Here is a 24,865-nt window from a genome sequence, read left to right on the forward strand (position 1 = left end):
CTGAGGTCCTGTAGTTCATTAAATAGCAAGACTGTCCCACTTTCACATTGTTCTCAACCCATGCTTTCCAACAACATTGTAGAGGGGGGACATTTTTCAACTTTGGTCATTAGAGTTGTAAACTAAAATGTGAAAAACCATTCAGTACGGTAATGCATATAATAGTTGAGATTTACATAGTTACACTTGTCTCTTAAGTTACTTTTGTAACTTTTTTTGTATACTTTCAAGATTCTGCCTGCGTGACAAAGCAATCTGACGGGGAAAAAATCTCCGAACTCTGAAACAGCCTTCCATGCTCTCATTACAATTTGCAGAGATTCCCCCATGTTCAATATGAACTCCACTGTTCTAAGAGGTTAAAATGTCTTTTTGACACTTAATCATGGATTTGAATCCCTTCTACTCACCTGTGAAAATGTCAGCTAGGCAAATTTCTTGCACTAGAGTTTTAAAATCTGTAATTTGTTGGACACATGTCTACTAAACCAAACAAGATCCAGCTCTGCTTTTGCAAGCAGTCAGCAATAAATTACAGGTTGGTGTCTGTTCGCTGGAGACCCAGTAACTGCAGTATGTGAGGACTTTAAAGGGAGGAGGTGGGGGGGGGACACTAAGCTGTCATTAAAAATTGTATTAAAAACATAAACTTACTAATTCGGGCCAAGCTTCAGTGTTAACCACAGCCAGAATCCCAGCTGTACTCTGGAAAATCTTCTGCACTCCAAGACATCTGTAGTGAAGTGCTACAGAGACTGCACTCACTCTGCCTCTAACACAGGAATGATGGACATTGCTTGTCTGGGACATCAGTGTAATGTTATGTCAAGTGGGCTTTTTGTGTTTGCAGCCTGTGCTACTTTGTGGGGGGAAAAGGTATCATGAAAAATGATGGAGAACAAAAAAAAAATCATATTTTCATATTTATTTTTCAGTGTCCTCTGAATTCCCTGATGAAAGTGTTGTCCGTTTAGAAGCCAGGACGAGAAACTGCTCTTTCCCCAGAGCTTGTGGGTGTTTAAGGAAAATAGCCTTGCCTGGTGTTTTTTGTGTCTGAACACCTGCTCTCATTTGGTAAATAGAAACGTCATCTACTGTACCTGCAGAAGAAAAGACATCCATTGACCCCAGTTCTCCAGTCAGACAAGTCCAATTCAATTAAGTTTTATTTGGAACTATTTTTTGACAGTTCCAAGAGATCTGTGGAAGCAGCAAATATAGTGTCATTTACCCCTACCCGTGTACTGTAAGTACTTATAAGAGTAACAGCAGCCATATCACTCACAACTGGCAGCCCACTGAAGCTCAGCAGGTGTGAGCCTGGGCAGTACCTGGATGGGAGACCTGGGAAAAACTAAGGTTGCTGCTGGAAGAGCTGTTAGTGAGGCCAGCAGGGAACACTCACCCTGCGGTCCATGTGGGTCCTAATGCCCCAGTATAGTGATGGGGACACTATACTGTAAACAGGCGCCGTCCTTCGGATGAGACGTAAAACCGAGGTCCTGACTCTCTGTGGTCAAAAATCCCAGTGTGTTTCTCGAAAAGAGTAGGGGTGTAACCCCGGCGTCCTGGCCAAATTTCCCATTGGCCTTTACCAATCATGGCCTCCTAATAATCCCCATCTCTGAACTGGCTTCATTACTCTGTTCTCCTCCCCACTGATAGCTGATGTGTGGGGAGCGTTCTGGTGCACTATGGCTGCTGTTGCATCCTCCAGGGGGGGCTGCACACTGGTGGGGGTGGAGGGGATCCCCATTACCTGTAAAGCACTTTGAGTGGAGTGTCCAGAAAAGCGCTATATAAGTGTAAGCAATTAATAATAATAATAACTGTGCAAGTGTGTAGGGTGTGGGATTGAGTTGTTTTCCTTGACTGCCATTTGCCCCAGCTATGGAGCCCCAGGTGTGGAATTCACAGGCTTGCACAAGGAGACTGCCACTGTGACACAGATGCACTTTCTGCCTGGTCAGGTAAGAAGTCCCTTTTTTCCCCATTCACTGCAAAGGCAAGTGCCAATTGAATTTTTTCCTTCTTTTAGTAACAAAGGAAAAAACTTCACAAAGGGGAACCTTCTTATCTCTGTTATTAATGCTGTCGTGCTGCAGCTCCCATCCTGCATGTGGTTGTGTCTGCAACACCCACCACAGGAAGAACCAACAGCTGCTACAATAAAGAAACTTTGCTTGGTTTTGTATTTTTGCTTATGGAACAAGTACATTTCCTAATAGCTGCTTACCATTTTGACAGCTGCGAAAAACACTGGTTAATACATCGTTGAGAAAGTCTTCCTGGAGTCTTTACAATTATCCAGGCTATCTTTATCACAGTACAGTTTCCATAAATTGTTTTATCCTACCAAACTGAATCGATTTTTTTTGTAGGGAGCTTTGAAGAATTTTCTTCAATATAACTAGAGTCATGTTAAGACTCCTGTATCGAGACTAAAAGGAATGTAAATGCCTAGATATTTCTATTTTTGTGGTCATTGTTCAATAAACTCGACAAGAATATTCATTTGTTTCAGAAACCAAATCTATCTGGAGGTACTGACTCTCTTAGGACAGTCCACCTGGAGTATTAATTCTGAAATACCTTCAGAATTGTTGCATCCACCTCTTTTCAGTGAGAATGTTGTTTGTTTCTTTGCAGGGACGGCTGCTGTCCCTGCTGGATGACAACACCCTGCACCTTTGGGAGCTTAACCTGAGAGAAGGCCGCTCTCAACTGGAGGAGGTCCACAGTTTCACTCTGCCTGGCCGGCCGGGTCATGAGAGCACCAGGTCAGCCGCCCGCGTCCTCCACCAGCCTGACTGCGGCTTCCCTTCCGTGACGCGTTCTAAAAAAAAAAATACAGAGAATTAGACTTTGTGTGTCCCTGCAGGCCTCTTGCTTTGTTTGGATTTTTTTCTGCAGTTGATGCAGGAAATTAGGATGCCCTGCAATCTGTATTAGACTGACTGACCCACTGTGTTGCAGTGCCACCCGACTGACAGTCATCCTGCTGAAGCGGAGCTGTGATGTGGCTTGTCTGGGCACAGAGGGGGGAGGGGTGCACTTCCTAGAGCTTCCTAGCCTCCGTCTCCTGGACAGCAAGTCCCTCTTCCAGGATGAGATAATGCAGAGGTAAGGATTGGGACATGTTCTTATTTCACCTGCAGTTCACTACGGTTTCATGAACAAAGGATCTTAACTTTATAAAAAAAAAGGTCACGATTTTACAAGGGAACAAGTAATAGGTTTATTCCATGCTGGAGAAAAAGGAGAAAGAAAACACAATGTTTCGGCCGTGAAGCCTTCTTCAGGTGTGAGAAAGACAAGGCAGTATGCAAAGGTAATGTAGCAGGAGAACAAAGGCTGGGAGAGAGGAGGAGCAAGGGGCGGGAGAAGGGGACAGAAAGAGAGGCCAATCAGGAGGTGTGAAGTCAGGATAGGATAGGTGAAGAGAGGTGTGAAATGAAACCTACAATGAATAGAGAGAATTTAGAAGAAAAGTAGTCTGTCGTTAAGAGAAGGGGGAAGGTGTGATCCTAGCTACAGGATAATTTTGGTTTCTGTAGTCTTTCTGATGTATGAGTTCGGAAAACCGTCTTTGGGAACACAGACGCAGAGATTAGAGTGGTCATGGCCGTCGGAGGTGAAATGAGAAACAGTGGGCTTGGAGAGATCTTTAATCTTCACAGCCCTGACGTGTTCTCTGAAGCGGTCTCCGAGTCTCCTTCCTGTTTCCCCAATGTAGATGGCTGGGCATTTACTGCAAGAGAAACAGTAAATAAGGTTGCTGGAGGTACAAGATGCCATCTGGGCGATCAGGAATGTCCTGAGGGGCCACACTAATGTTTCCCGAGCAAGAAATGTTATCTAAGCATGTATGTGTAGAACTGTTTTTTCTTTGTGGTTTAGAATGACCACCTTAAAATTTGTCACTGTTATGCAGCCGGGCATCAGCTTTGGTTCAACTTGAGATGGTGCCAGTTTTAAGTACAGATGAGACGCAATACCGTGGTCCTGACTCTGTGTGGTCATTAAGAATCCCACGGTTCTTCTCGAAAAGAGTAGGGGTGTAACCCCGGCGTCCTGGCCAAATTTCCCATTGGCCCTTACCGATCATGGCCTCCTAATAATCCCCCATCTCTGAATTTGCTTCATCACTCTGTTCTCCTCCCACTGATAGCTGGTGTGTGGTGAGCGTTCTGGCGCACTATGGCTGCCGTCGCATCATCCAGGTGGGGCTGCATATTGGTGGTGGTGGAGGGGAGCCCCCATTACCTGTAAAGCACTTTGAGTGGAGTGTAAGCAATTATGAATTATTAATTATGTTGATTAGCATGATTAATTTACCTGTCATGTCTGCAAATCTGCTCTAGAAACTTTTCCCTGATGACTTGGAATTTTTTTGCAATTGTAAGCAAAGAGTTTTTGATGCTTGGTATATACTCTATGCGTTTTTAGTGGTATTGGAATGCAGATTAAAGGTTTGTCTGGGGCTATGTGACACTGCAGCTTAATTTCATGAGCTTTTGCCCTTGTGTAGACTTGGGCTCCAGATGACACACGAGAGAGTGACAAGTTTTGTGGCTTCATCCTTTTCTCCATCATGTCAGATGTTTCAAAATCATAACCTTGTTTTATGTGCTCATTTGGCAGATGTTTTTAAAACCAGGTTTTCTTGTCAAAGGGTCGAGAGTACCCTCTCTATCCTGACGTTTGTGGCACCAGAAGGGCCTCTTTTTAATGGGAATCTCCCTTAAAACATTCCCGAAACTTTATTCTACAACTGCTGTGCAAGGCCTGTAGATGTACACCACTGCAGTTTCCATTGGTGTCCCTCTTTCACACTTTCAGCAAGGACTAAGAGTGTTTGGGGTTTGACAGGAAGTAGTACTCTTTTACCATGCTGTAATCAAGAGCATTATCAGATAGGGTATTACAGTGTGGATTGGTAATCAATCAGTTCATTTAAAATCGCAAATTACCTGCCTCACCCAGACAGCTTTGAAGGTCATGGGAGTGAAACAGCACCCCTCCCTGCGGTCAATCATTGAAAAATCCATAATCAAACAGGCAGGAAAAATTATATCAGATCCTTCCCATATCCTCAACTCTGAATATCAACTTCCTTCTGGCAAACGTTTTAGGGTTCCCAAATGTAAGTCAAACACAAACAAACATTCCTCTGTTCCACTATCCATTAAAGCTGTCAATGCACATGTCAGGGATAAACACAATTTTGACTCTTACAACCAACTTGAGTGCAATATGTTTTGTGATGTTATAAATGTTACATGTTATGTATTATACTGTACATGTTCAATAGAGTGATGTGCAGTGTTTTTCTTTTTTGTTTTGTTTTGTTTGCATTCTGTTTAAATGTTGCTGGGTGTCCATAAAACAATTCCCTCAGGGGACAATAAAATCATATCTTATAACAGAAATATTAAGCTTTAATTGAGCTCAGATTCTGTGCTGAGATTTTATTCTTGCAGTGCAGATTCAAGTTTGAAGTCCACTTAGTCCTTGAACTAAATGGACTTAATTTACAAAGCTATGATCATTCGTAACTAATTTCAATAAGGAATTTTATGTGCAGTGCTTGGCTCTGTGTGTGTAAGCCCAGATCCTGAATTACACCAGCTTTCTAAAGCACTGAAACGGTTCAAAAGACACAGCTGTAGCAATCTCATGTGCTTTCCAAGGCAGCCCTCCATCAACTGTTTTTCAAGTGTTCCACATAGGCCAGTTTTCCATTTTTACGAACAGAAGTGTCATCTGTTGATGACTTCAGTCCGTTTCTCTGCTTTAAGAATTAAAAGGGAAGGAGTGGTTTAATGCTGTAGGCAATAAACAGATGTGTCTTTAAAATAACTGACTTGCACGGATTTGATGTGAAATATGAGTGCTGTCAATTTTTCTCCTGTGTGGGTTTATCTACCTAAATGCAAGACAAATGTCTCGTTTCATTTATTATCAAGCAGCTGGCAGATGTTGACTACAAAATATCGAAATCAGCAAATTTAACTTTTTTTGCAGTAAACCAACAAAATATATTGCCTAGTTTTGGGGACTTGCTTCATCAACAAATAAATTCCCTTGCTAAGTGTTTCTTGTTTTTGTGTGTGCAAGTATTACATATGTTGGATAAGAGTCAGCTCAGGGTATTTTATTTTGTGTGCTTTTGGGTTTTTGATGTCCCACAGCAAAACAAGGCCTTTTTGATTTGTTACAGAGAGATTTGGGTTTTGTTGCCTGAGCAGATTGTAGTTTTGCCTCCCCGAGTGTGAAGCTGCAGGCCCTGGTGGGGAGGGTGAAGAGAGCTCTGAAATGCAGGAAGCTGATTGCTGCTGGACCCCTGCCAGGCCTGAGGAGTACAGGAATCGAGAGAGGGGGCTTGTATGGTACATTAATCTTGTGTGGCCGGAGAAATAGGCCGCAGGGACTGGAACGTCAAACTCCCAAGAACCTGAGCCCCGTCTGTTTCATTAAGTCACTTTGCTTGATTTCCCCCACCCCCTCCATCTTTCCTGGTGTCATAAAAAAGCAAAGAAAGTACCGTTGTAGCACCAAACTTCAACCCAGCAGCCAACCACATTCTACAAACGCCACAGTTACAGAAAAGGAAAAGGGTATCGGCCTTTTAACTTCAAGTGGGTTTTTTTTGTCATTCGTAATGTCTTCCTTTATTTCTGCAACACCTAAAAATGGGATACATAGTTGAAAAGTGTTCTTTGTTTTTCTCTTCCTTTGTGGTATGCGACAGCAGGTGACTTCCCACTTTGAACTTTTATTGTCATTCTGTAGGGATTTGTCCAAATTTGCTGACTGTTTTTTTTCTTGCCTTCTCTTCATTTGGGTAATGGCCTAGGTCCTTCAGTCCTGTAGATGTATGGTGGTGTTCAGGCTTGTTGAAGCTGTTTTGTCCAAAGGCACCAAAATAAAGCTCAAGGTTTATTTTACTTAAACCTTTTTTTTCTTCTTTTAAAATCTTACCCTCTGCAGCCGTACCAAACCCAGCACTCAAAGGAATCCAAGAGTCCATTGTATAAAATGTAATTGCTAATTTCTCTAAAACCAAGGATTTTTTTTCCCCTCCTAAACAAAAGGGAAATCATCCCAAATTCTATAAAAGGCAAATGACTGGACCTCTAATTCCTCCTGGCTGAACTCTCTGGCTTTTTTTCCCCAGGAGGAGAAATGAAGTGGTATTATAGCGAGACAGTGTCATTATTTTCCCAACCTCTGCTGACAGATCGTCACCTTATACGGTGACACCTTATACGTGTATACGCCTTATACACCTTATACGATCATACCTTTACCTTATACGTAAAGGTGGCTTTGCAGTTCAGGTCTGGAGTCCCTGAAGTGGAGTACTCATCTTCACCTTCTGTACTCCTCGTCGGCCTTTGAAAGATGCACGTTCTTTGCCCAGACTAGGGAGCTAAAACAGCCAGCTTGACGAAATTGTGTAATAGTGCAAGGTATCCAAGTGGGCTGGGGTGCTTTGCGGTCAGCCGTTGCGTAACTAATAGTATTATGGGACTCCCCACTTCATTCTGCGGCCTCTGCTGTCATGTTAATACTGCTGGAGAGCTTTCATTTATTTATTTTCTCTGCCTCTTGGCCCTCGCAGTCTCCTTGTTTGACTTATGTGGTCTGAAGAGGCCGGATCACGCTGGCTTCAGTCACTCTGAACGCTGTGATCAAATGTCCGTGAGCATTGTGGTACTTCGCTGGTTGCACTCCCAGCTGTGCTCAGACACTCGCTCCAGGAACATCCCTGCTCTAAGCACAGGTCAGCTTCTCTCCCTGTGGGAAAGGAGTCGGAGGATGGATTAAGATCCAAAGGCTCTATTTGCCTAATTTGATCCAGTGCGTTTTTCGCTTTGTGCATTTCTCTTGTAAAGAAGAGAAAGAAAATTTGTCATGCTCTTTAACCTTTTTTTTTTGTGTAGATAAACCACTGCATGGTTTTCTCATTTCAGTTACTCTGCAATAAGAGACATATACATTGAAATCTAGATCTAAATCTGTCTGTATCAGATGTGAGAGGAATTGCAGATATTTAATTTGTAATGGAAAAGGCACACACAGCAGAATGTCTTAAGGTGTGATTCCATCATGTGGATGAGGCATGTGCATTAAGATGATATCAGTGCACTGCTAGCAGGGTCCACAATTTGCATACTTTAGCATAAATTACACTAATGATTAAGTCTTTTTTTTATAAATGTTATAAGGGCCTACCAGTTAGGTTGCAATACAATCCAATAAGTGTGTCAGAGCATAAGAGGATGGTTTTATCATGTATTCACACAGTGTACAATTTATGATAATTATACAGCAAATCTCCCAGTCAGGCATAAGAATTTTTGAGAATACTAAAAAAGCAAAAAAAAAAAAGTGCGTTAATGTTAACGTTGCTGTAGAATGATTCATTTTGTAATAGTTCGGGAATAGTGCATTCTAAAACCCTTGTTTTATAGAAATAGTCCAAATTGAGTCTCTCTCTCCTCCCCCCACGATTATAAAGATAGTGAAATCCTGCTTTAAATTATAGCTTGTACCTCCCTATGAGATGCTGGTTTCCTGGTGCCTAATAACTACTGTCTCTGTGAAGATGAGCCCTAACCCGCTCATTTGCTGAGCTTTTTTAGAGCTGAAGACCTAATTGAGCCCTGCTTAATAACTAGATGTTTAATGGATATCTTTACAGGCTAAATGGGGCTTTGACAAATTTGGAAAAACAAGCATGTTTTAAGGGGCTGAAGGAGAATTTGCAAATCAAAGTGGTTTGTACTGTATACTGTAAGAACCCTGGTAAAATCCCTGAAACTGATGAGCAATGTGGTAGGCACATGTCTATAATGGCTCGAGTGCCTAAGAAGTTCATGCTTTAATAAATGTATTCTATAGAGTTTATTTTTAAGTTGTAGTATTACTTTATAAACTGAGCAATCATAGCAGCTAAAAAGAGCCTGTTAATGTACTGTTCCTACCACCAGAACAGAACATGGGTCAAGGATCAATTTATAAGGGTACAAAACTGTGCTTTTGGATCATTTTGACCCAGCCAATCTTAACTTTAAGCTTGGTTTTCCCCCAAACTACATTCAAATAGATGTTGAGCAATTATGTACTGTGAATCTGATTTTTTTTTTTTCCCCTTGCAGTCCTCAGATCATAAAATCGTTAGTCATGCAGTATTTGGAGTCTAGCTGAAGGATTGTTCTGTTTCTTGTTAAGCTGTCCATAGTGGGATTTTGTCTTGCAGCGCGCACTCAAAGATTGCAAGAAATGGGATTTAAACCACTGTTTTTAACAATGCTTTCTTTGGCACGATTTGCCTTCCCTTGCTCCCCTAGTGATTCAGGGTTACTAGGAGGGTATGAAATCCCAGTGATTTATTCCTGCATTTAATTGGATTTCATTTCAAAGTTTTAAGTGTAGGAATGTGGGAGAGCAGTTGGAGAAAACTGACTTCTAGAGGAGAATTTCCAGCTAATATTAAGCCATGTTTCTCAAACTCCATTCCTGTAGGGACTAGTCTTGGGTTTTTTAATTCTACTTGTAGGTTAATGAGCTGCATTTTGATTGTGTTCAAGGGGTAACTTTTTTTTTTTGTAGGTAACTGTACCTTGAATGAATTGGGTGTCATAAAAGTTCGAGGTTTAAATGAAGAATAAATTCGATTTTACTCTTCGGGTTGCAGCTAAAATCAAAGATGAGAGACCTTCCAGGACTCTTGGAGACCTCTGCTTTAAGCAACAGTGTGGTGACTAGATGTACAGTCAAACATGCAACTCTCCCCCATGAACAAGTGGCACAGAAGTGTGCAAATATAGGGACCCTGCTGTCCGCAAGTCTTGCAGCCCTGCTCACCTTTGCCCTGGTGGTTGCGCTCAGCGGTTGCCCTTTTAGTCAGAGGAATGAAGCGCTCTGAGGCCTTTCCTGCTCCTGGGACTTGGGTACTGTCTGTTTTGTGGTTTTTGGCCTCGCATTTCAGCCTGGCATGCTGCCAGTAATCCTTTTCCCCCTTAGCTTGCCCCCTCATGGGCATCTCCTGTCTGCTGGCCAAATAGACGCAGTGTGCACATTCCAGCGCTGGATGTTGGCCATGTCTCCGCATGAACTGAAACCTAGCCCAGCCTTCACTGGGTTACAGATGTGTACAACTAGGAGGCTTGCCTGGCACTGCCCGATCCCATAAGGCTCCGTTTTCATTGTTCATGATGCTTTTCAATGAAACACATCATTGACTAAATAGCCATGAGTTCAAGCTTCGTGCTGATGAATGGTGGCCTAGTCTAAGCTCCCGAGTGTTTTACCTGGTTTTAGAGTTCAGTTCTTTGCTAAATGCTGACCTTTGTGGCGATAAGCTGCTAGTGGCAGCCTCTAAGCCAGTGGCCTTGTCTTAGTTTCAGGGTAATGACTGTAATTTGTATTCTTCAGGACTTTGCCAAACAGCTGAATACACATTAGAAACTTGCATCTGTCCAGGAAGTGATCTCAAAGCCTCCCTATGCAAAATCCAGCTATTATCCCTGATGAGTAGGGACTTCAGACATGGAAACAAAAGTGTGCTAAGGCAGCGTTATACATGGTTGGCTAAAACCCAATGTTTCAAAGTGTTGTTTAGGAGAAGACTCAGGAGTTCTCAAACTGGGGTTGTTTAGGTTGCATTTTGAGCTCTGAAGTCTACACATCACCGATATGACGTTTAGCCACTTGTGACCAGAATTCGCCATGGAGATACATTAAGTCGCAGCAGATGAATACTCTGATTCAGTCCTGTATTATCCGAGTCCTCACGCCTCCTGTGTTTGTATGAGGGTCATGTGGGCTGAAAAGAAGATCATTGCTGGCCTAGTCTAGGCCTAGTTTGAGTCCACATTTGATGTGTGCGGAAACAATTCAGTAGTTATTTTTAGAATCTGTTGGCTGTGTAGAATGTCTTTATGATGCTTTGTCTTCATATGCCCCAGTAATCTTTCCCCAGTAAGGCTTTTTTTGGGTATTGTAACCATGGAGCTCCATTTATTTTGTCGATTTCTTCAAAATTCTGTGATTCTCGTTCTTTATGTGCCAGTCCCTCTTTTGTACACTTCCAGTGTTCCCGAGGACTACAAGAGTGGAAAATCTCTAGGGCCAGTGGAGTCGCTACAGGAACACCCCCAGAGTCCAAACAAAGTTCTTATCGGATACAGTCGAGGCCTGGTGGTGCTGTGGGACCAGAGCACTAGGCAGGTGGATGGCCTCTTCCTGGGAAACCAGGTGAGTGGAGTTCCTCGCTGACACCTTTTTTTGTCAAAATGGTCTGAGTGTCTGCATTGTATCACCAGCTTCTAAGTGCTGCTACTTTTTTCAGAGGTGTTCTGTAATATCACACACTGCATAGCTCATAGTATTTGGTATGTAGTGCACACTCTCATGAAAACCTCCCTATGTCCCCATTTCCCATAAAGCAGAAAAGGTAATAAACATGATCAAATGCCATGAGTTGTCAAGGAGGCCATATTAACAGGCATCTGTCCCATTTCTTTCATTTGTGTTAAACGCTGACAAAGAGCAAGTCTTTCAAGACCTTCATGTAATGATCGAGCACAGTTTTCTAGAAGAGTTGAAGAGCCGCATCAACACTGCAAATTGCAATAGGTGGGGGAAGATTAGAGTTCATGAGTTGCAAAATCATGGGGGAGGTGAAGCCGATCCATCTGAATGCCCTCTACAAGCCACGGGTCAAAAGAAGGCTAAGAACATTATGGAGAGTGTGGTACACCCCCTCCTCTGTGAATGTGCACTATTCCCATCTGGGGGATGCCTCTGGGCCCCAGGGTGTAATGGAAACAGACTAAGGAAGTTGTTTATCCCTTTTGCAATTTTTCTCTAAATGTAAAATAAATTGTCCTGAACTATTGCTGAACTTGGTGATGCTTGTTTTTGTTGTTATACTTTGCTGCTAAGCGAATTTCCTCAAGGGGATCATCAAGCTTGAACATTACTGGCATCCCGGCTAGCTTTTGTCTTCTTAGCTATCCGTGTCAATCGATAGCAGGTAACTGCAGTCCTTGGAGACTGAATTTCTACAGGCTTCGTAATTAACTGCTGTAACACACTGAGGGGCCAAGTGCTTTTTCAGGCATCTTCTGTTGGCAGTTTCCCTACACCTACCGCATAGTTGAGTTGAGAAATAGTGCACAAGTATTATTCCTCGTCTTCATGTTCTGGTCCAGACTGCGTTTCAACCGAGTTGTGCTGTCAAAATACTGGTTCAGGTTTTTCCCCATTGAAAGATGGGTCTGCCCAGAAAGAAAACCATCTCTACTTTGCCTCTTGTCATATTCCTAGGAAGCTCCTCCAGTTCCACAGACTGGTCAATTTCCTTCCCTTGAATACCTGAAGCAAGTGCTTCCCAGGTGTGCCTTACTTTTCACACTCTTGTCCCAAGTCCTCATTGCCTCCGAGACCTTTGCAGCCTTCAAACTGGCTCTCCGTGGCTCTCCATACTGTATAAAACCAAGTTAAAAATAATAGTTCATAGTCCTTCATCGCATTTATTGCTTCAGCAAAGATTCGAGGTAGAATTACAACCACACGAACTGGTGTTTCTGGGAAATGTAGCTGCCCGTCTCCATTTCCTCTACTGGGGCTTTTCCCCCCCAGACCTGCGTCTTGGTGAGGAGACTGGTGAAGGGCTCGGATGTTTGACGGCTCCTGTCTTTTGTGTGTCCCCCCCCCCCCCCCCCAGCAGCTGGAGAGCCTGGGCTGGGAGCGCAGCGGGAAGACGTTTGTGAGCTCCCACAGCGACGGTGGATACATGGTGTGGGCAGTGAACAGCGGCGGCGGCCTCCGGACACAGCAGCCCGTCACCTCCATCATACCGTACGGTGAGCGGGGGGAGGCTGCTTGAACCCGAGCGCACCCCGTGATCTGTGTGGGTCCTAATGCCCCAGTATAGCGATGGGGACACTATAATGTAAAAGGGCCGTTTCTCAAAAAGATTAGCCCGTGTCCTGGCCAAATTTCCCATTAGCCTTTACCAATCATGGCCTAATAATCCCCATCTATGAACTGGCTTCATCACTTTTTTCCTCCCCACTGACAGCTGGTGTGTGGGAAGCGTACTGGTGCATCATCCAGGTGGGGCTGCACACTGGTGGTGGTGGAGAGGAGTCCTCATTAACCTGTAAAGCACTTTGAGTGGAGTGTCCAGAAAAGCGCTATATAAGTTAAAGGAATTAGGAATTATTATTACTTGAATGGAGCCAGGTGATGACTCTACACTTTCTACTTTTTGTCCGGCGGCTGTGTGCAAGATTCAGCCGCAGCCTGGTCTGTTCTGAGCGTTGGAGAGCAATCAGCTGACCAGACTCCAGGTGACAGTGGGTCTGAGCTACACTCCATTGTTCGCTGAACTGAGCGGCAGCATTAAATAGCTTACACCCCAGCGTGTGGGAACACATTCACCGCCATTGGTTGATTTTAGCTAGGTGTTTCTCAGGAAAGGAGGCCAAGGGTTAAATTTGTCAAATTTGTCCTGTAATCTGAATTCCATAACCGTTTCAGATTACCCAAAGTAATTGCTTCTGAAAAGGTATATTTCAGTGGTATTTAATACAGTAGCATAACTATTTTTAAGAACAGGTAAAAGAGAGGGGCTCTTCTTACTATTGCTGCTTTACTTAGGAGTTAAGCAGGAGGTTTCTGCTGCCTTCCTCCTGGCAGTTTGAGTTTTTGACAGCAGTTGGTTAACCGCAGAGCAGCACATGGGGCTCCCTGTGTCTGCCAGGAAACCCACCAGTGTTTGTTGAGGTTTGTTTGAAACAAGTCTTTCTGCTCCTCCCTCTCCAGGTCCTTTTCCGTGCAAAGCCATTAACAAGATCCTGTGGAGGACGACCGAGTCCGGGTTTGTGTCACGCCTTCTTCAGTAGAAGTGGTGGAGCTAACCCCAAATGTCTAATCCGCTGAGCCAGTTTACCGAAACATCACAATGTCTTGAATTCTACATGTTCATATTTAAAAGCATGTGTAATTTGATCTTTACAGTGATCTTATTTATCTAGAAATGTACCACTTCCTAAAGGCTCTAATGTAACAAGACCTGAAAATTACAATGAGGTGTTGAAGTACAGCCCATGGGTGTTTCATATACAGTTGGTTCCTTATATCAGGGATTTCAGTTTGGGTCTTGTGAGAACCAGCATGTGTGTGGGTCTCCTCTAGCTGAGCTTAACTTCCTAATTGAGGTCTTAACTAATATGTTTGAACATATGCAGTCTTTTTTTTCCCCAGAGATTTGCGATTTTATTTGACTTATGAAATGCAATGGTTAAAAGCCAAAAACTGTTAAACACTTCAAATTAGTCATAATATTAAGTCCGTGGAGGGTTCACTCGTATAACTGAGGACTTGACTGGAACACAATCCAGCAGCTGTGTGATTCACTAGGACCGGGATTGGGAATTCCTGCTTCGTATTGTAATGCACAGTGTTTCTAGATGGATTTATTTTTCCTTTGGTTGCTTTAGGGCCCCTTTTGTGCTGTTCAGTGGGGGGATGCCCAGGGCCAGCTATGGAGACAGACACTGCGTGACTGTGCTCCAGGAGACGACACAAGTGACGTTGGACTTCACCTCTCGCGTCATTGACTTTTTCACCATTCACAATACAGATGTTGACAAAGGTCAGCGAGATCAGTAGCTAAGCTTTTAAGTTTCTGCAAGTGCACACCTCATCTGTTTTTTGCAGCTTTCAGATAAACATTTTGCACTCAGAATAAACTAAATGCATTTCAGAATGATCTCTGGTTGCACGATGCAACAGTATCCTGAAGTAGAATATTGGCAAAGAATTCTGGGAGATCTTAAAGGGGTAAAAATTGAAATATGCACACTAAATTTGATGCTTTGAGTAAACTGGATTTTTAGTACCAGCTTTCAAATGCTTTTATCTTTATTATGCGTTTGATTTAGTTAAGGAATTTGACACTAAGTTGCTGATTTTTTTTAAGGCTACCAGCGTCTCCCAGTTTGATCCCTCCTGTTTTGCTGTAACAGAGTACGATGACCCCACTGCCCTGGTGGTCCTGCTGGAGGAGGAGCTGGTTGTGATAGACCTCCAGACCTCTGGATGGCCCACTGTTCCATCTCCATACCTTGCTCCACTGCACTCTTCAGCCATTACCTGCTCCTACCACATTTCCAATGTGCCAACCAAACTGTGGGAAAAGATCATTGGTGCAGGGCAGCAGCAGAGCCCACCTCAGACACACATGGTAAGATTGTGCTTGCAACTTGGAGAAGGGATATCGGTGATACAGGACCGCTGATGTGGAACAACCGAGTCCATCAGGGACCTAATAATTAATAATAATAATTGCTTACACTTATATAGCACTTTTCTAGACACTCCACTCAAAGCGCTTTACAGGTAATGGGGACTCCCCTCCACCACCACCAATGTGCAGCCCCACCTGGATGATGCGACGGCAGCCATAGTGTGCCAGAACGCTCCCAACCCAACACACCAGCTGTTAGTGGGAAGGAGAGCAGAGTAATGAAGCCAATTCATAGATGGGGATTATTAGGAGGCCATGATTGGTAAGGGCCAATGGGAAATTTGGCTAGGACCTAAATTAGCCAAAAAAGAATGGGCTACCTTTGGGGGACAAATTTCAAAGGGAACTCAGTTCAAAGAGTAGTTCTCCTAGACAGTGGCTAAATGAATAGTTTGAGGTGGTTTAAGGTGGTAGAGGTATCTGGCTACAGCTATTGTTGTTTCGTGGATGGGAGACCTGTCTATGGACTGGTGTGTGCAAACCAATGCCCGAGTATGGAAACTGGAGGACACTATGGTATATGAGGTTCTGTCATTCAGATGAGATGTGAAACCAACATCCTAACTTCATTTTAGCAAACTATTCAGAGGAAGAATTTGTATCCCTGGCATCCTGGCTGAACTCCACACTGGGCTTGCGCAGTCCGGCCTACCTCTTCTCCTTAATTCAATGAGGAAAGCAGTTTTTCACTTTTCTACCCGATCTGCTGTGCAGTGGGGCTGCTGGTGCAGAATGGCTACGGTGTCATACTTTTGGGTGCTGCACTGAAGTGGTGGGTGATTTCTGTATCCTGATCCCAAAGCCTTTCACATACAGAATGTTATATAAATGCACAAAATTATCACTTTAACTGTTGTTCCTAAAATATTAAGGTTTATGCACGGTTCAGATCAACAGGTATTTGGGATTGGTTGTTCCATCATTATAGAGATCATCCACAACACTAACACAAGAGCTTCTGCCATTTGAGATATTAAGAAAATTGTCCTGAAGGTATGACTTTATGGGACAGAGATTCACTGTACCTGCATGTACTATTGCAGAATAGTAGTAATTGGGATCCTTATTTCCCAACCACCACATGCAAAGTTTCAGCACAGCCTCAGACTTTAGTATACTTAACAGCTTAAGAGTTGTAAAATTCACACACTGTTGGCATAACACATAGGGGTTTAAACAGACTGGTCCTGCTGCTGGCTGTAGCGAGTTACCTTACCCACACACTTCAGGACAGCTAATACTCTGGATTTTGCAAAGCAGCCACAGGTGGTTGTAATGCAGGTTTGATTGTATTAGCACAGTGCCAGGTGTCAGTTGTTAAATGCATTATAACTAAATCTGAGTGTTTGATAGGAAGCAGATGGAATGCTTAAATGAAACCTGGCCGTTGGCACATTTATGCACAGAGCCTGCAAGGAGTTGGTATTGAGAATACTGTGGCATGAGAAGAAAGATATATGAAATGCCGTGAAACCCAGTTTCAGAGTTCTGTGCCGTTCCCCGTGTGGGCTGTCAAATATTAAACGTGCGACAAAATGAAGTGTGATCCAAAAGCGTGCCATTTACTGTTCCCAAAACAGTGATGTCAACATGAGCTTATCCAGACATCACTCACATCTATTACTCACACATTTTAGTCCTGCGTGAGTACGTGGTTATCAGCCAAAATATTAGCAACATTCGGTCAGATAACTACACTGACGTGGTGACAGGCGGTGAATGTGTGGCTCTGCTGGCCAGAACAATCCTGTCAGGAGCTGGAACAGTATTCCATGTGTCCGTCTAGCAGACAGTGACAACTATCAAAACATTATGCTTGAGCATAATACATTCCATATGCTCTTCAGGGTGTTATTGCTGAAGCCCGCCATCGTGTTTTGTGAGTCTTGGCCAGGTACTTGCATTTTGTATGGTCTGCAGTGATCTCAGAGGTGTAACTTTTGCTTTTTTCCCCCCTGTATCTAGAAGTGGCCCATCAACGGGGGGAAGAACTTGGCACCAGAGCCGAAGCACAAAGGCCTGCTTCTGACTGGGTAAGGACTAGCAGTGTGGTGCCAAGAATAAGGACCTGTCAGGGATTCCTGTGGTATCCAATATCTTCCAACAAAGCTTTCTTCATTTTAAATTATAATAGTGTTATAACAGTGGGCAAGATACAGTAGTGTAGTGGGTAGATTTCTGAAGGTACATCCTACATGGTACAACAGCAGGGTCTGCAGCAGGGACTCAAACCAGCAACCCAACAGTGGTTCCGGTCCACCCAGCTGCAGAAGTGGGGACCAGCATTACTGGGGGATTGGTGTCCCATCCATGAATAGTGTTTCTGTCGAAATAGTATTTCACCGTTTTGGAAGATGGACATCAGAATAGATCTGTGACTACATACTGCAAATAACAGATTAGTGTTTATACCCATGTGAAAGCATGGTAAAGTGCAGTGAAGAATAGTACATTCATTGTAAAAGAGTAGATTAAAAAAAAAATTGCAAAGCGTTTTACCCTGAACAGGGGAAGGCCTAGCAGAAGCACATGGAAGATGCGCCGTCTTACATGGCTGTAAATTACCTAGATAAATTATCATAGTATAATGCATGACACTGGACAACTGGACTCTACTGACTTCCTTAAATGAGCAGATTAAATGGGTATCTTCCAAAAGAGGTGGAGATAAACCATTATCAACCTAATAGGTATAGAAAAATGTGAGTGACGTAATCGCAATTAGTCTCTCTTAGTCTTGTCATGAGACGCAATTATCACCGTTTAGCAAACTTCCTATAAAGACAGAGCAAAACCTGCTAGAAGGACTCCAGCACGACTCCCTGCAGTTTTGATGCATATGATTTAATAGACTGTAGTGAGGCGCAGTCCTGGATGAGGGCAGATGACTCATTAGTCATACTGTGCAACACTGGGATCGGGTTACCTCTAGGTCCTTTTGCGCTGCATTTTTTTTGTTGGTCGGACTCTTTTTTTTTACTTGGAGAAAATATTAGAGTGCTGTTATTAAGAAGCGTTAAGAGTCAATAAAGTGTAAAGATGTGTGCAGTTGAACTGTTTACTCTGAGAGGTTGCAAGCCAGGATCTAAGAGCAATGGGAAGATCTGAATCTTATACTCGCACATTACTCTTGTGAGTAAATGGGACTTTTAGCCTTAAGTGTAACTGGGCAAAACAAGTCTTCACGTCCTTCAAGAGCATTGCTCTTTGTATATTGCTACAGCAGTCAAGAAGACTGTAAACCTTTTCACAGCTAACATACTGAAAATCCTTAGCAGAGAAGTGGTTTTCAAGCAGGGGTCCAGGGATAGGGTCTTTAGATCCCATCGTATGAAAGGAAGAAAATATTTCGGCACCAGTCCTATTTGTCCCAAATCAACACTAGTCCACCAGAGTCCAATCATAGTATAGTCAGATCAGATCTACCATGCAGATGTTGGCCTTGATTTTTTTTCAATTTTGTAATTGTAAATAGAAATCTTTATCATTATTACACACCTCCATTAGGTTGTTTCCACTTCCAGTAAGCGCCCCGGTGTAAACTTGGAAAGGGGTACTTTCTGATTAACTCCAGAAGTGCAGGTCTGTGAGCAGGAAGAGCACATCAGTGTTGTCCTTCATGCACTCACCCAAGTTGTCTTCAATTTTGTGTGTAGCCATGAAGATGGTACGGTGCGATTCTGGGATGCCTCGGGCGTCTCTCTCAAGCCTCTTTACAAACTGAGCACTGCCAACATCTTCCAGACCGACTGCGACCACAACGACAGCCTGACGCAGTCGGGGGAGGAGGAGTGGCCACCCTTTAGGAAGGTAAACCCCAGGACCCCGGTGATGGTGAAGAGATAGTCGCTGTTCAAGTGTTTTGTCCTGACGCGGAGCCCCTGCAAAGCAGAGGTGGTAACCCCTTAGTCAGTCTTCTTGTGTGAGACATTGCAAGAGCAGGAATTCTCCACTCCAGTCTTCAGCTGCAGCTACATCTCTTTTACGTCTCTTTTGGAGCTACGTCTCCACTTAAGGCTGTGGAGGAGGGATAAATTGGTCTAGTTAATCCTTAAATGGCTTGACATAACCCTTCTCTCTAGTGAAGGGTTCTTTATAACTTAAGTTGCAATGGAAAACGCACTGAATTCAGAACCCCAAGTACTACAGTGGGGGGGGAAACCCTGTCACAGGTGTGATTTATTCTGCATGGAAAGCAGTAAATGTGTTTATACACCACTTTTTCAGTATTGGCAGCAGTTGGAGGGCTATGTGATACAGTGACCAGGTTTTAAGAGGAGGGAAGGATTGCTGCCCCATTGTAAGTACTTAAAGGGAGTAAAGTTTTTTTTAACTGCCACAATCCAACTGTGGGAACCTTTTTAGACAATGTGAAATCATACTAAAAACAGCCTAATACTGCACCATGTTGGGGCTAGACTACTGTACGTTTCTTCCAGAAAAAAAATCGAACTGTGGATAGTTCAGCTATGAACCAGGGGACATATGAAGAATTTAATCCAGATGAAGTATTTTTCCTGACCCTTTTGCGCTTTCACAAACCGAGAATATATACAGATTTATTTTACAGCCCTGCATATTCAAATGTGTAAACCTAATGGCCTGATGAGTGTCACTCATATCAGGGGGTACAGTTTTCATCAAAATATAAGCCAAAGACCGTTTCTTTCTCTTTCCAAGCCTCTCCTTGCAAAAAAGTAATAAGACTACAGTCTGGAACACAGCATCCTCAGCATATCGGGTTCACACAGGCTCATCAACCCGTTCTGAGTGCAATTAAAAACAGGTTGTTGAGGATTTTAATCTTCTGAAGATCTCGATAATTTGTCTATGTTTTCACACAACATACTGTACTTATTCTGCTGAGGTATACTATATCTATACATAGATGTGTGTGTGTGTGTATATATACAGTACTATACTCAGATATTTGTTCAGCTGTTTTGGCTACTATAAAAGCACAATACAGAACAAGATGGAAACAATCTAAATTGTTTTCAAAAGCATTTTTCTTTATCTGCTACAAGCTTGCATGCTCTGTGGAAACTCACTGCTTCCCATTATCAAGGAAGCTTGTGTGGAACAAAATGCATATTAAAGCTGAGTATCGATTTTTCTTGATGCAACACTATCATCTACCTTAGAGAATGATCGTGGTTAGTAAGGGTTCCATTAATGGCTTTTTAGCCCCGAGACGTTCCAGTACATTCACATAAAACCATCTGTTATTTAAAAAAATATTGCCTATCAATGTAAATAGTTCACACCAGCTTCTTCCTTGAGTGGATCAGTTAGTTCAATGTGTTACACAGTGTCAAATGACCACTCCTGGAAAATGTCAAGTAATGTTGAGTGACGCTTGATTTCAGTCATAACATGACTCAAGCATTTCCTGTGACATTCCAGGTTTGGTCAAGTTATGTAGTACAGATGGGGAATGACTTTAGCTGAAGTATTGGAAAACTGGGAAGAAAAGGCTCATAATCAACAAGGTGGAGCTCTTTCAATTGAAGATTGGATCCAGCAAATAAGAAACGTTTGGTTTTGCATTTTAACTAGCAGAGCGCATGAACTGGATCATTCCAATTCTAAGATAATGATGACTCAAGCAAGCACTGCTCATTACTGTCTGCTCAAATCCTTGACTGAACTTGCTCAGCAAGCTTTTGCTGTGTGTGGCCTCTAGGCTAGAAATGGATGTCTTCAGTCAGCCTCTTGTTTCAGGTTGGCTGCTTTGACCCATACAGCGATGATCCCCGGCTGGGAATCCAGAAGATCTCGCTGTGTAAGTACAGCGGAAGGCTGGTGGTGGCTGGGACAGCAGGCCAGGTAAGCTGGCTTGGTCTCCATCTTGGGATACAAGAAAATGTGTATTGACCCACATGGAGTTTTATGGAATATATGAAAAAAATGTGGTTAAACCTATCCTTGTATTATCCTTGTTGATGCCTAACAAACGAAATATTATTCTGCAGTGAATTATATGTGCCTAGGCAGTAAAAGTGAACATTTCAAACATGCTGGGCAGAATTTCCACTATTTATGGTGCCTTTTAAAGCATACAACCAGATTAGCTGTAGTAGCAGGAAACGGATGTTTATTGAGCAGTGAGATGAGGCACTGTTATAGTGAATATCCCTCCTCTCAGGTGCTGGTGATGGAGCTGAATGAAGACAAGTCTGATCACGGGATCAACAGCGCCACGGTGGACCTGCTCCAGGACCGCGAGGGCTTCACCTGGAAAGGTCACGACCGGCTCGCCCCCAAGAATGGGCCAATCAGCTTCCCCCCTGGCTTCCAGCCCCTCGTGCTGGTGCAGTGCATGCCTCCGGCCGCCGTCACCGCGGTAACGCTGCACGCGGAGTGGAACCTCATCGCCTTTGGGACCAGCCATGGCTTTGGGCTCTTTGACTACCAGCGCCGCAGCCCCGTACTGGCCAGGTAACCAGTGGGTATTGGGTATACTGCTCCGTGCCTGCCTGTACATGCTGATTGGTTTTGTCTTGGCCAATTACAGTATGTGCGTGTTAGAATATTTTTTTTTGCTTACCAGATGTACCCCCATGCACAACTGATTTTGCTTCTCTCAAAAGTAATGGAAACAGCTGATCACTAATCCTTGTGCCTAGTAAAGAGGTTTAATTTCCTCTCAAACTGAAGTGTACACCGTTATCTTTGCTTAGGTCAGTGTAAGAGAAGGCTGTGATTAAGTCTTTGGCTAAGTTACTATTTTCAACTGATGATGAATTGGACTTATTTTAAAGGTCAGGAACTGGGCATGAGATCCAGAAATATGGTGTCTAAACCATGGGGTTCTGTAAAATGAATACCACCCCAGAAGCATTGTGGGTGTGATCTAAGCCCTGCTGCCTTGCTGCAGGTGTACGTTGCATCCCAACGACTCCCTGGTGATGGAGGGACCCCTGTCCCGGGTCAAGTCCCTGAAGAAATCCCTGCGCCAGTCCTTCAGGCGAATCCGCAAGAGCCGCGTGTCGGGGAAGAAGCGCGTGACCATTAACAGCCCGACCAGCAAGGTGAGGAGGCTGGAGCTGCACACCCCAGGAGAAGCCAGTTGTCTCGTTCTGTACAGGAACCTCTGTTCGTCTGATTGGTCCATTTACAGTAGATATTCCCTAGATTGAGACATCTTCAGTCTTTGTGCTTCTTTAGCTTTGCAGGATTTGTTTACACCCTTAAATGAAGAATATATTAATAATTCCTTATACTTATGTAGCACTTTTCTGGACACTCCACTCAAAGTGCTTTACAGGTAATGGGGACTCCCCTCCATCACCAGTGTGCAGCCCCACCTGGATGATGCGATGGCAGCCATAGTGCGCCAGAACGCTCCCCACACATCAGCTATCAGTGGGGAGGAGAACAGAGTGATGAAGCCAGTTCAGAGATGGGAATTATTAGGAGGCCATGATTGGTAAGGGCCAATGGGAAATCTGGCCAGGACACCGGGGTTACACCCCTATTTTTTTCGAGAAACGCTCTGGGATTTTTAATGACCACAGAGAGTCAGGACCTCGGTTTTACGTCTCATCCGACAGACGGCGCTTTTTGTGTGTCACTTTTTGTGTGTTCCCGTCACTATACTGGGGCATTAGGACCCACATGAACCGCAGGGTGAGTGCCCCCTGCTGGCCCCACTAACATCTCTTCCAGCAGCAACCTTAGTTTTTCCCAGGAGGTCTCCCATCCAGATACTGACCAGGCTCCCACCTGCTGAGCTCCAGTGGGCTGCCAGTTGTGAGTTGCAGGGTGATATGGCTGCTTGCTATACAATATAAACCGCAAGTATAGATCAAAGTATGAGATACTGTAATTATGACACATGCCTCGACAATTGATGCAACACTCTTGATTGTGATGTTAAGAGGTTAACATCCTCGTGCAGGAAGCCTTGTTCCAGACTCCCAGGACCCCTGAATGCTGCCGCACCCCTTCCCCAGTCTGATCGTACGGCTGTCTCTCAGGTCCAGGAAGCCAATGCCCAGCTAGCAGAGCAAGCTGGACCGCATGACGTGGAGGTGGCGCCGGTCCAGAGACGAATAGAGCCGCGCTCTGCCGACGACTCTCTCTCAGGGGTTGTGCGCTGCCTGTGCTTCGCTGACACGTACCTGAGAGATGGTAAGACTGCCTGGGCCGGCCGCCAGGATGTCACGCCTCATGATCGCTTCCATGTTGCAAGACCCATCCAAATACTGTACTTGGCAATCTAGTTTCCTCTTACTGCTGCGTGGTAGGAGGGTATCTGGTGTGTTCACTCCTCTCCTTTGTCACACAGCACAATGAAATAATAGCCAAACCAAGCATGGCAAAATCTCATTTCAGTTTCTCTTTTACAAATACTTGAGTCCTTAGCAAGCTGCTCGAGGTAATTGGTGAGTTTCTTGAGATCTCTACTTAGTGGTATAAAGATAGACTCCTCATTTAATTATTGCTTTTCAGGTGTTAGCCCCTTTTCTCTTTAACGTTACATTTACGGTGCCATCCTGTAGATGCTCGCCATTTATGCAGTAACGTGTGCCGGATGTTGGTTATTTACTGTATATTTAAGTAGCTTTAGAATGCAGAACTGGCAGGAATTAAGTGAGCCACATTTTAACATTGTTAAAAAGACAGAAAAGGCTGGATAACAGCTTTGATACAGTGCACTGTGGCATTTGATTATATAATTTGCTTTGTTTTATTCCTTAGTCTCAGCCTGGTATTCTTGTTAATTTATGACCAATAAAAACCGCACATATTGCAGCAATATTACGTTGTTTATAGATGGCAGTAATGCATTTCTATGAACTGTTTTTTTTTTACTGGAATGTGTGCTTGTTGCTTGGTGCACACGTACTTTTCTAGTACAGCAGTATCTCCATAGCAATCTTGTTCTGATTTAACATAAAATTAAGATTAATGTAAGCCAAGCATGAGAACCCATCTTTTTATCTTCAGGGACTTAACGTTGCTCCTTAAGTGAGCAGCAGTGAAAACTTCGTCTAAAAACGTATGTTAACCAGTGTGGTAGTTTGACTTATTTTTTTTAAGATTGAATTTTCTTTGTCATTGCTGTAGCCAGTTGTGTGGGAGGGTTCAGGCCTTGGTGAGTAATTCTTTTTAAATTAGCAGCCAGCATTTTGGGCAGGCTCTATGGTCTCCTGTCGATGTAGTATTACTTGGAACAGCTGTGTAGCCTTGAGCTGCCAACAAACTCAGCATATTGTCCAATTCAGCAGGAAAATGGAGCACACGCTATACAGCACATTATTCTGAATGCAGGAGATGTGGTGCTTGGACATCAATGGGGACTAACTTTCTTTGAGGAGAAATTAGGTCTTTTCAGGACGTATGTTCTGTAAAACACCCTGCTCATCTTCAGGGTCTGTAGGCAACTGAATTAAAACATGGACAAACTTTCCGTGTAAGTATTCAGCTTGGGAGTTTTTATAAACTAGTTCTGGCTTTAGTTAAGTAGTGGAGGACCACATGTTTTGTGGTAGGATAATCCACAAGGCTTTAATTGAGGAGAAAGTG

The 24,865-nt window shown here is 43.6% G+C and overlaps 1 protein-coding gene across 3 annotated transcripts in view; it reads left to right on the forward strand.

Moving 5' to 3' along the window:
- llgl1 (LLGL scribble cell polarity complex component 1) overlaps positions 1-24,865 on the forward strand; it is a 74,788-nt gene that overhangs the window by 32,521 nt on the left and 17,402 nt on the right. For all 3 annotated transcript variants that reach the window (XM_088936684.1, XM_088936683.1, XM_088936685.1), the window contains exons 3-16: positions 1,889-1,970; positions 2,650-2,780; positions 2,977-3,123; positions 11,106-11,268; positions 12,743-12,881; positions 13,846-13,900; positions 14,523-14,677; positions 15,051-15,268; positions 17,297-17,364; positions 18,988-19,141; positions 21,056-21,160; positions 21,480-21,772; positions 22,212-22,365; positions 23,314-23,467. In XM_088936684.1, coding sequence (XP_088792810.1) covers positions 1,889-1,970; positions 2,650-2,780; positions 2,977-3,123; positions 11,106-11,268; positions 12,743-12,881; positions 13,846-13,900; positions 14,523-14,677; positions 15,051-15,268; positions 17,297-17,364; positions 18,988-19,141; positions 21,056-21,160; positions 21,480-21,772; positions 22,212-22,365; positions 23,314-23,467 — 2,018 coding nt within the window. The remainder of the gene's footprint in view (positions 1-1,888; positions 1,971-2,649; positions 2,781-2,976; positions 3,124-11,105; positions 11,269-12,742; positions 12,882-13,845; positions 13,901-14,522; positions 14,678-15,050; positions 15,269-17,296; positions 17,365-18,987; positions 19,142-21,055; positions 21,161-21,479; positions 21,773-22,211; positions 22,366-23,313; positions 23,468-24,865) is intronic.

The sequence above is a fragment of the Atractosteus spatula genome, chromosome 18, assembly GCF_055471065.1.
Source record: "Atractosteus spatula isolate fAtrSpa1 chromosome 18, fAtrSpa1.hap1, whole genome shotgun sequence".
Taxonomy (NCBI): Eukaryota; Metazoa; Chordata; class Actinopteri; order Semionotiformes; family Lepisosteidae; genus Atractosteus; species Atractosteus spatula.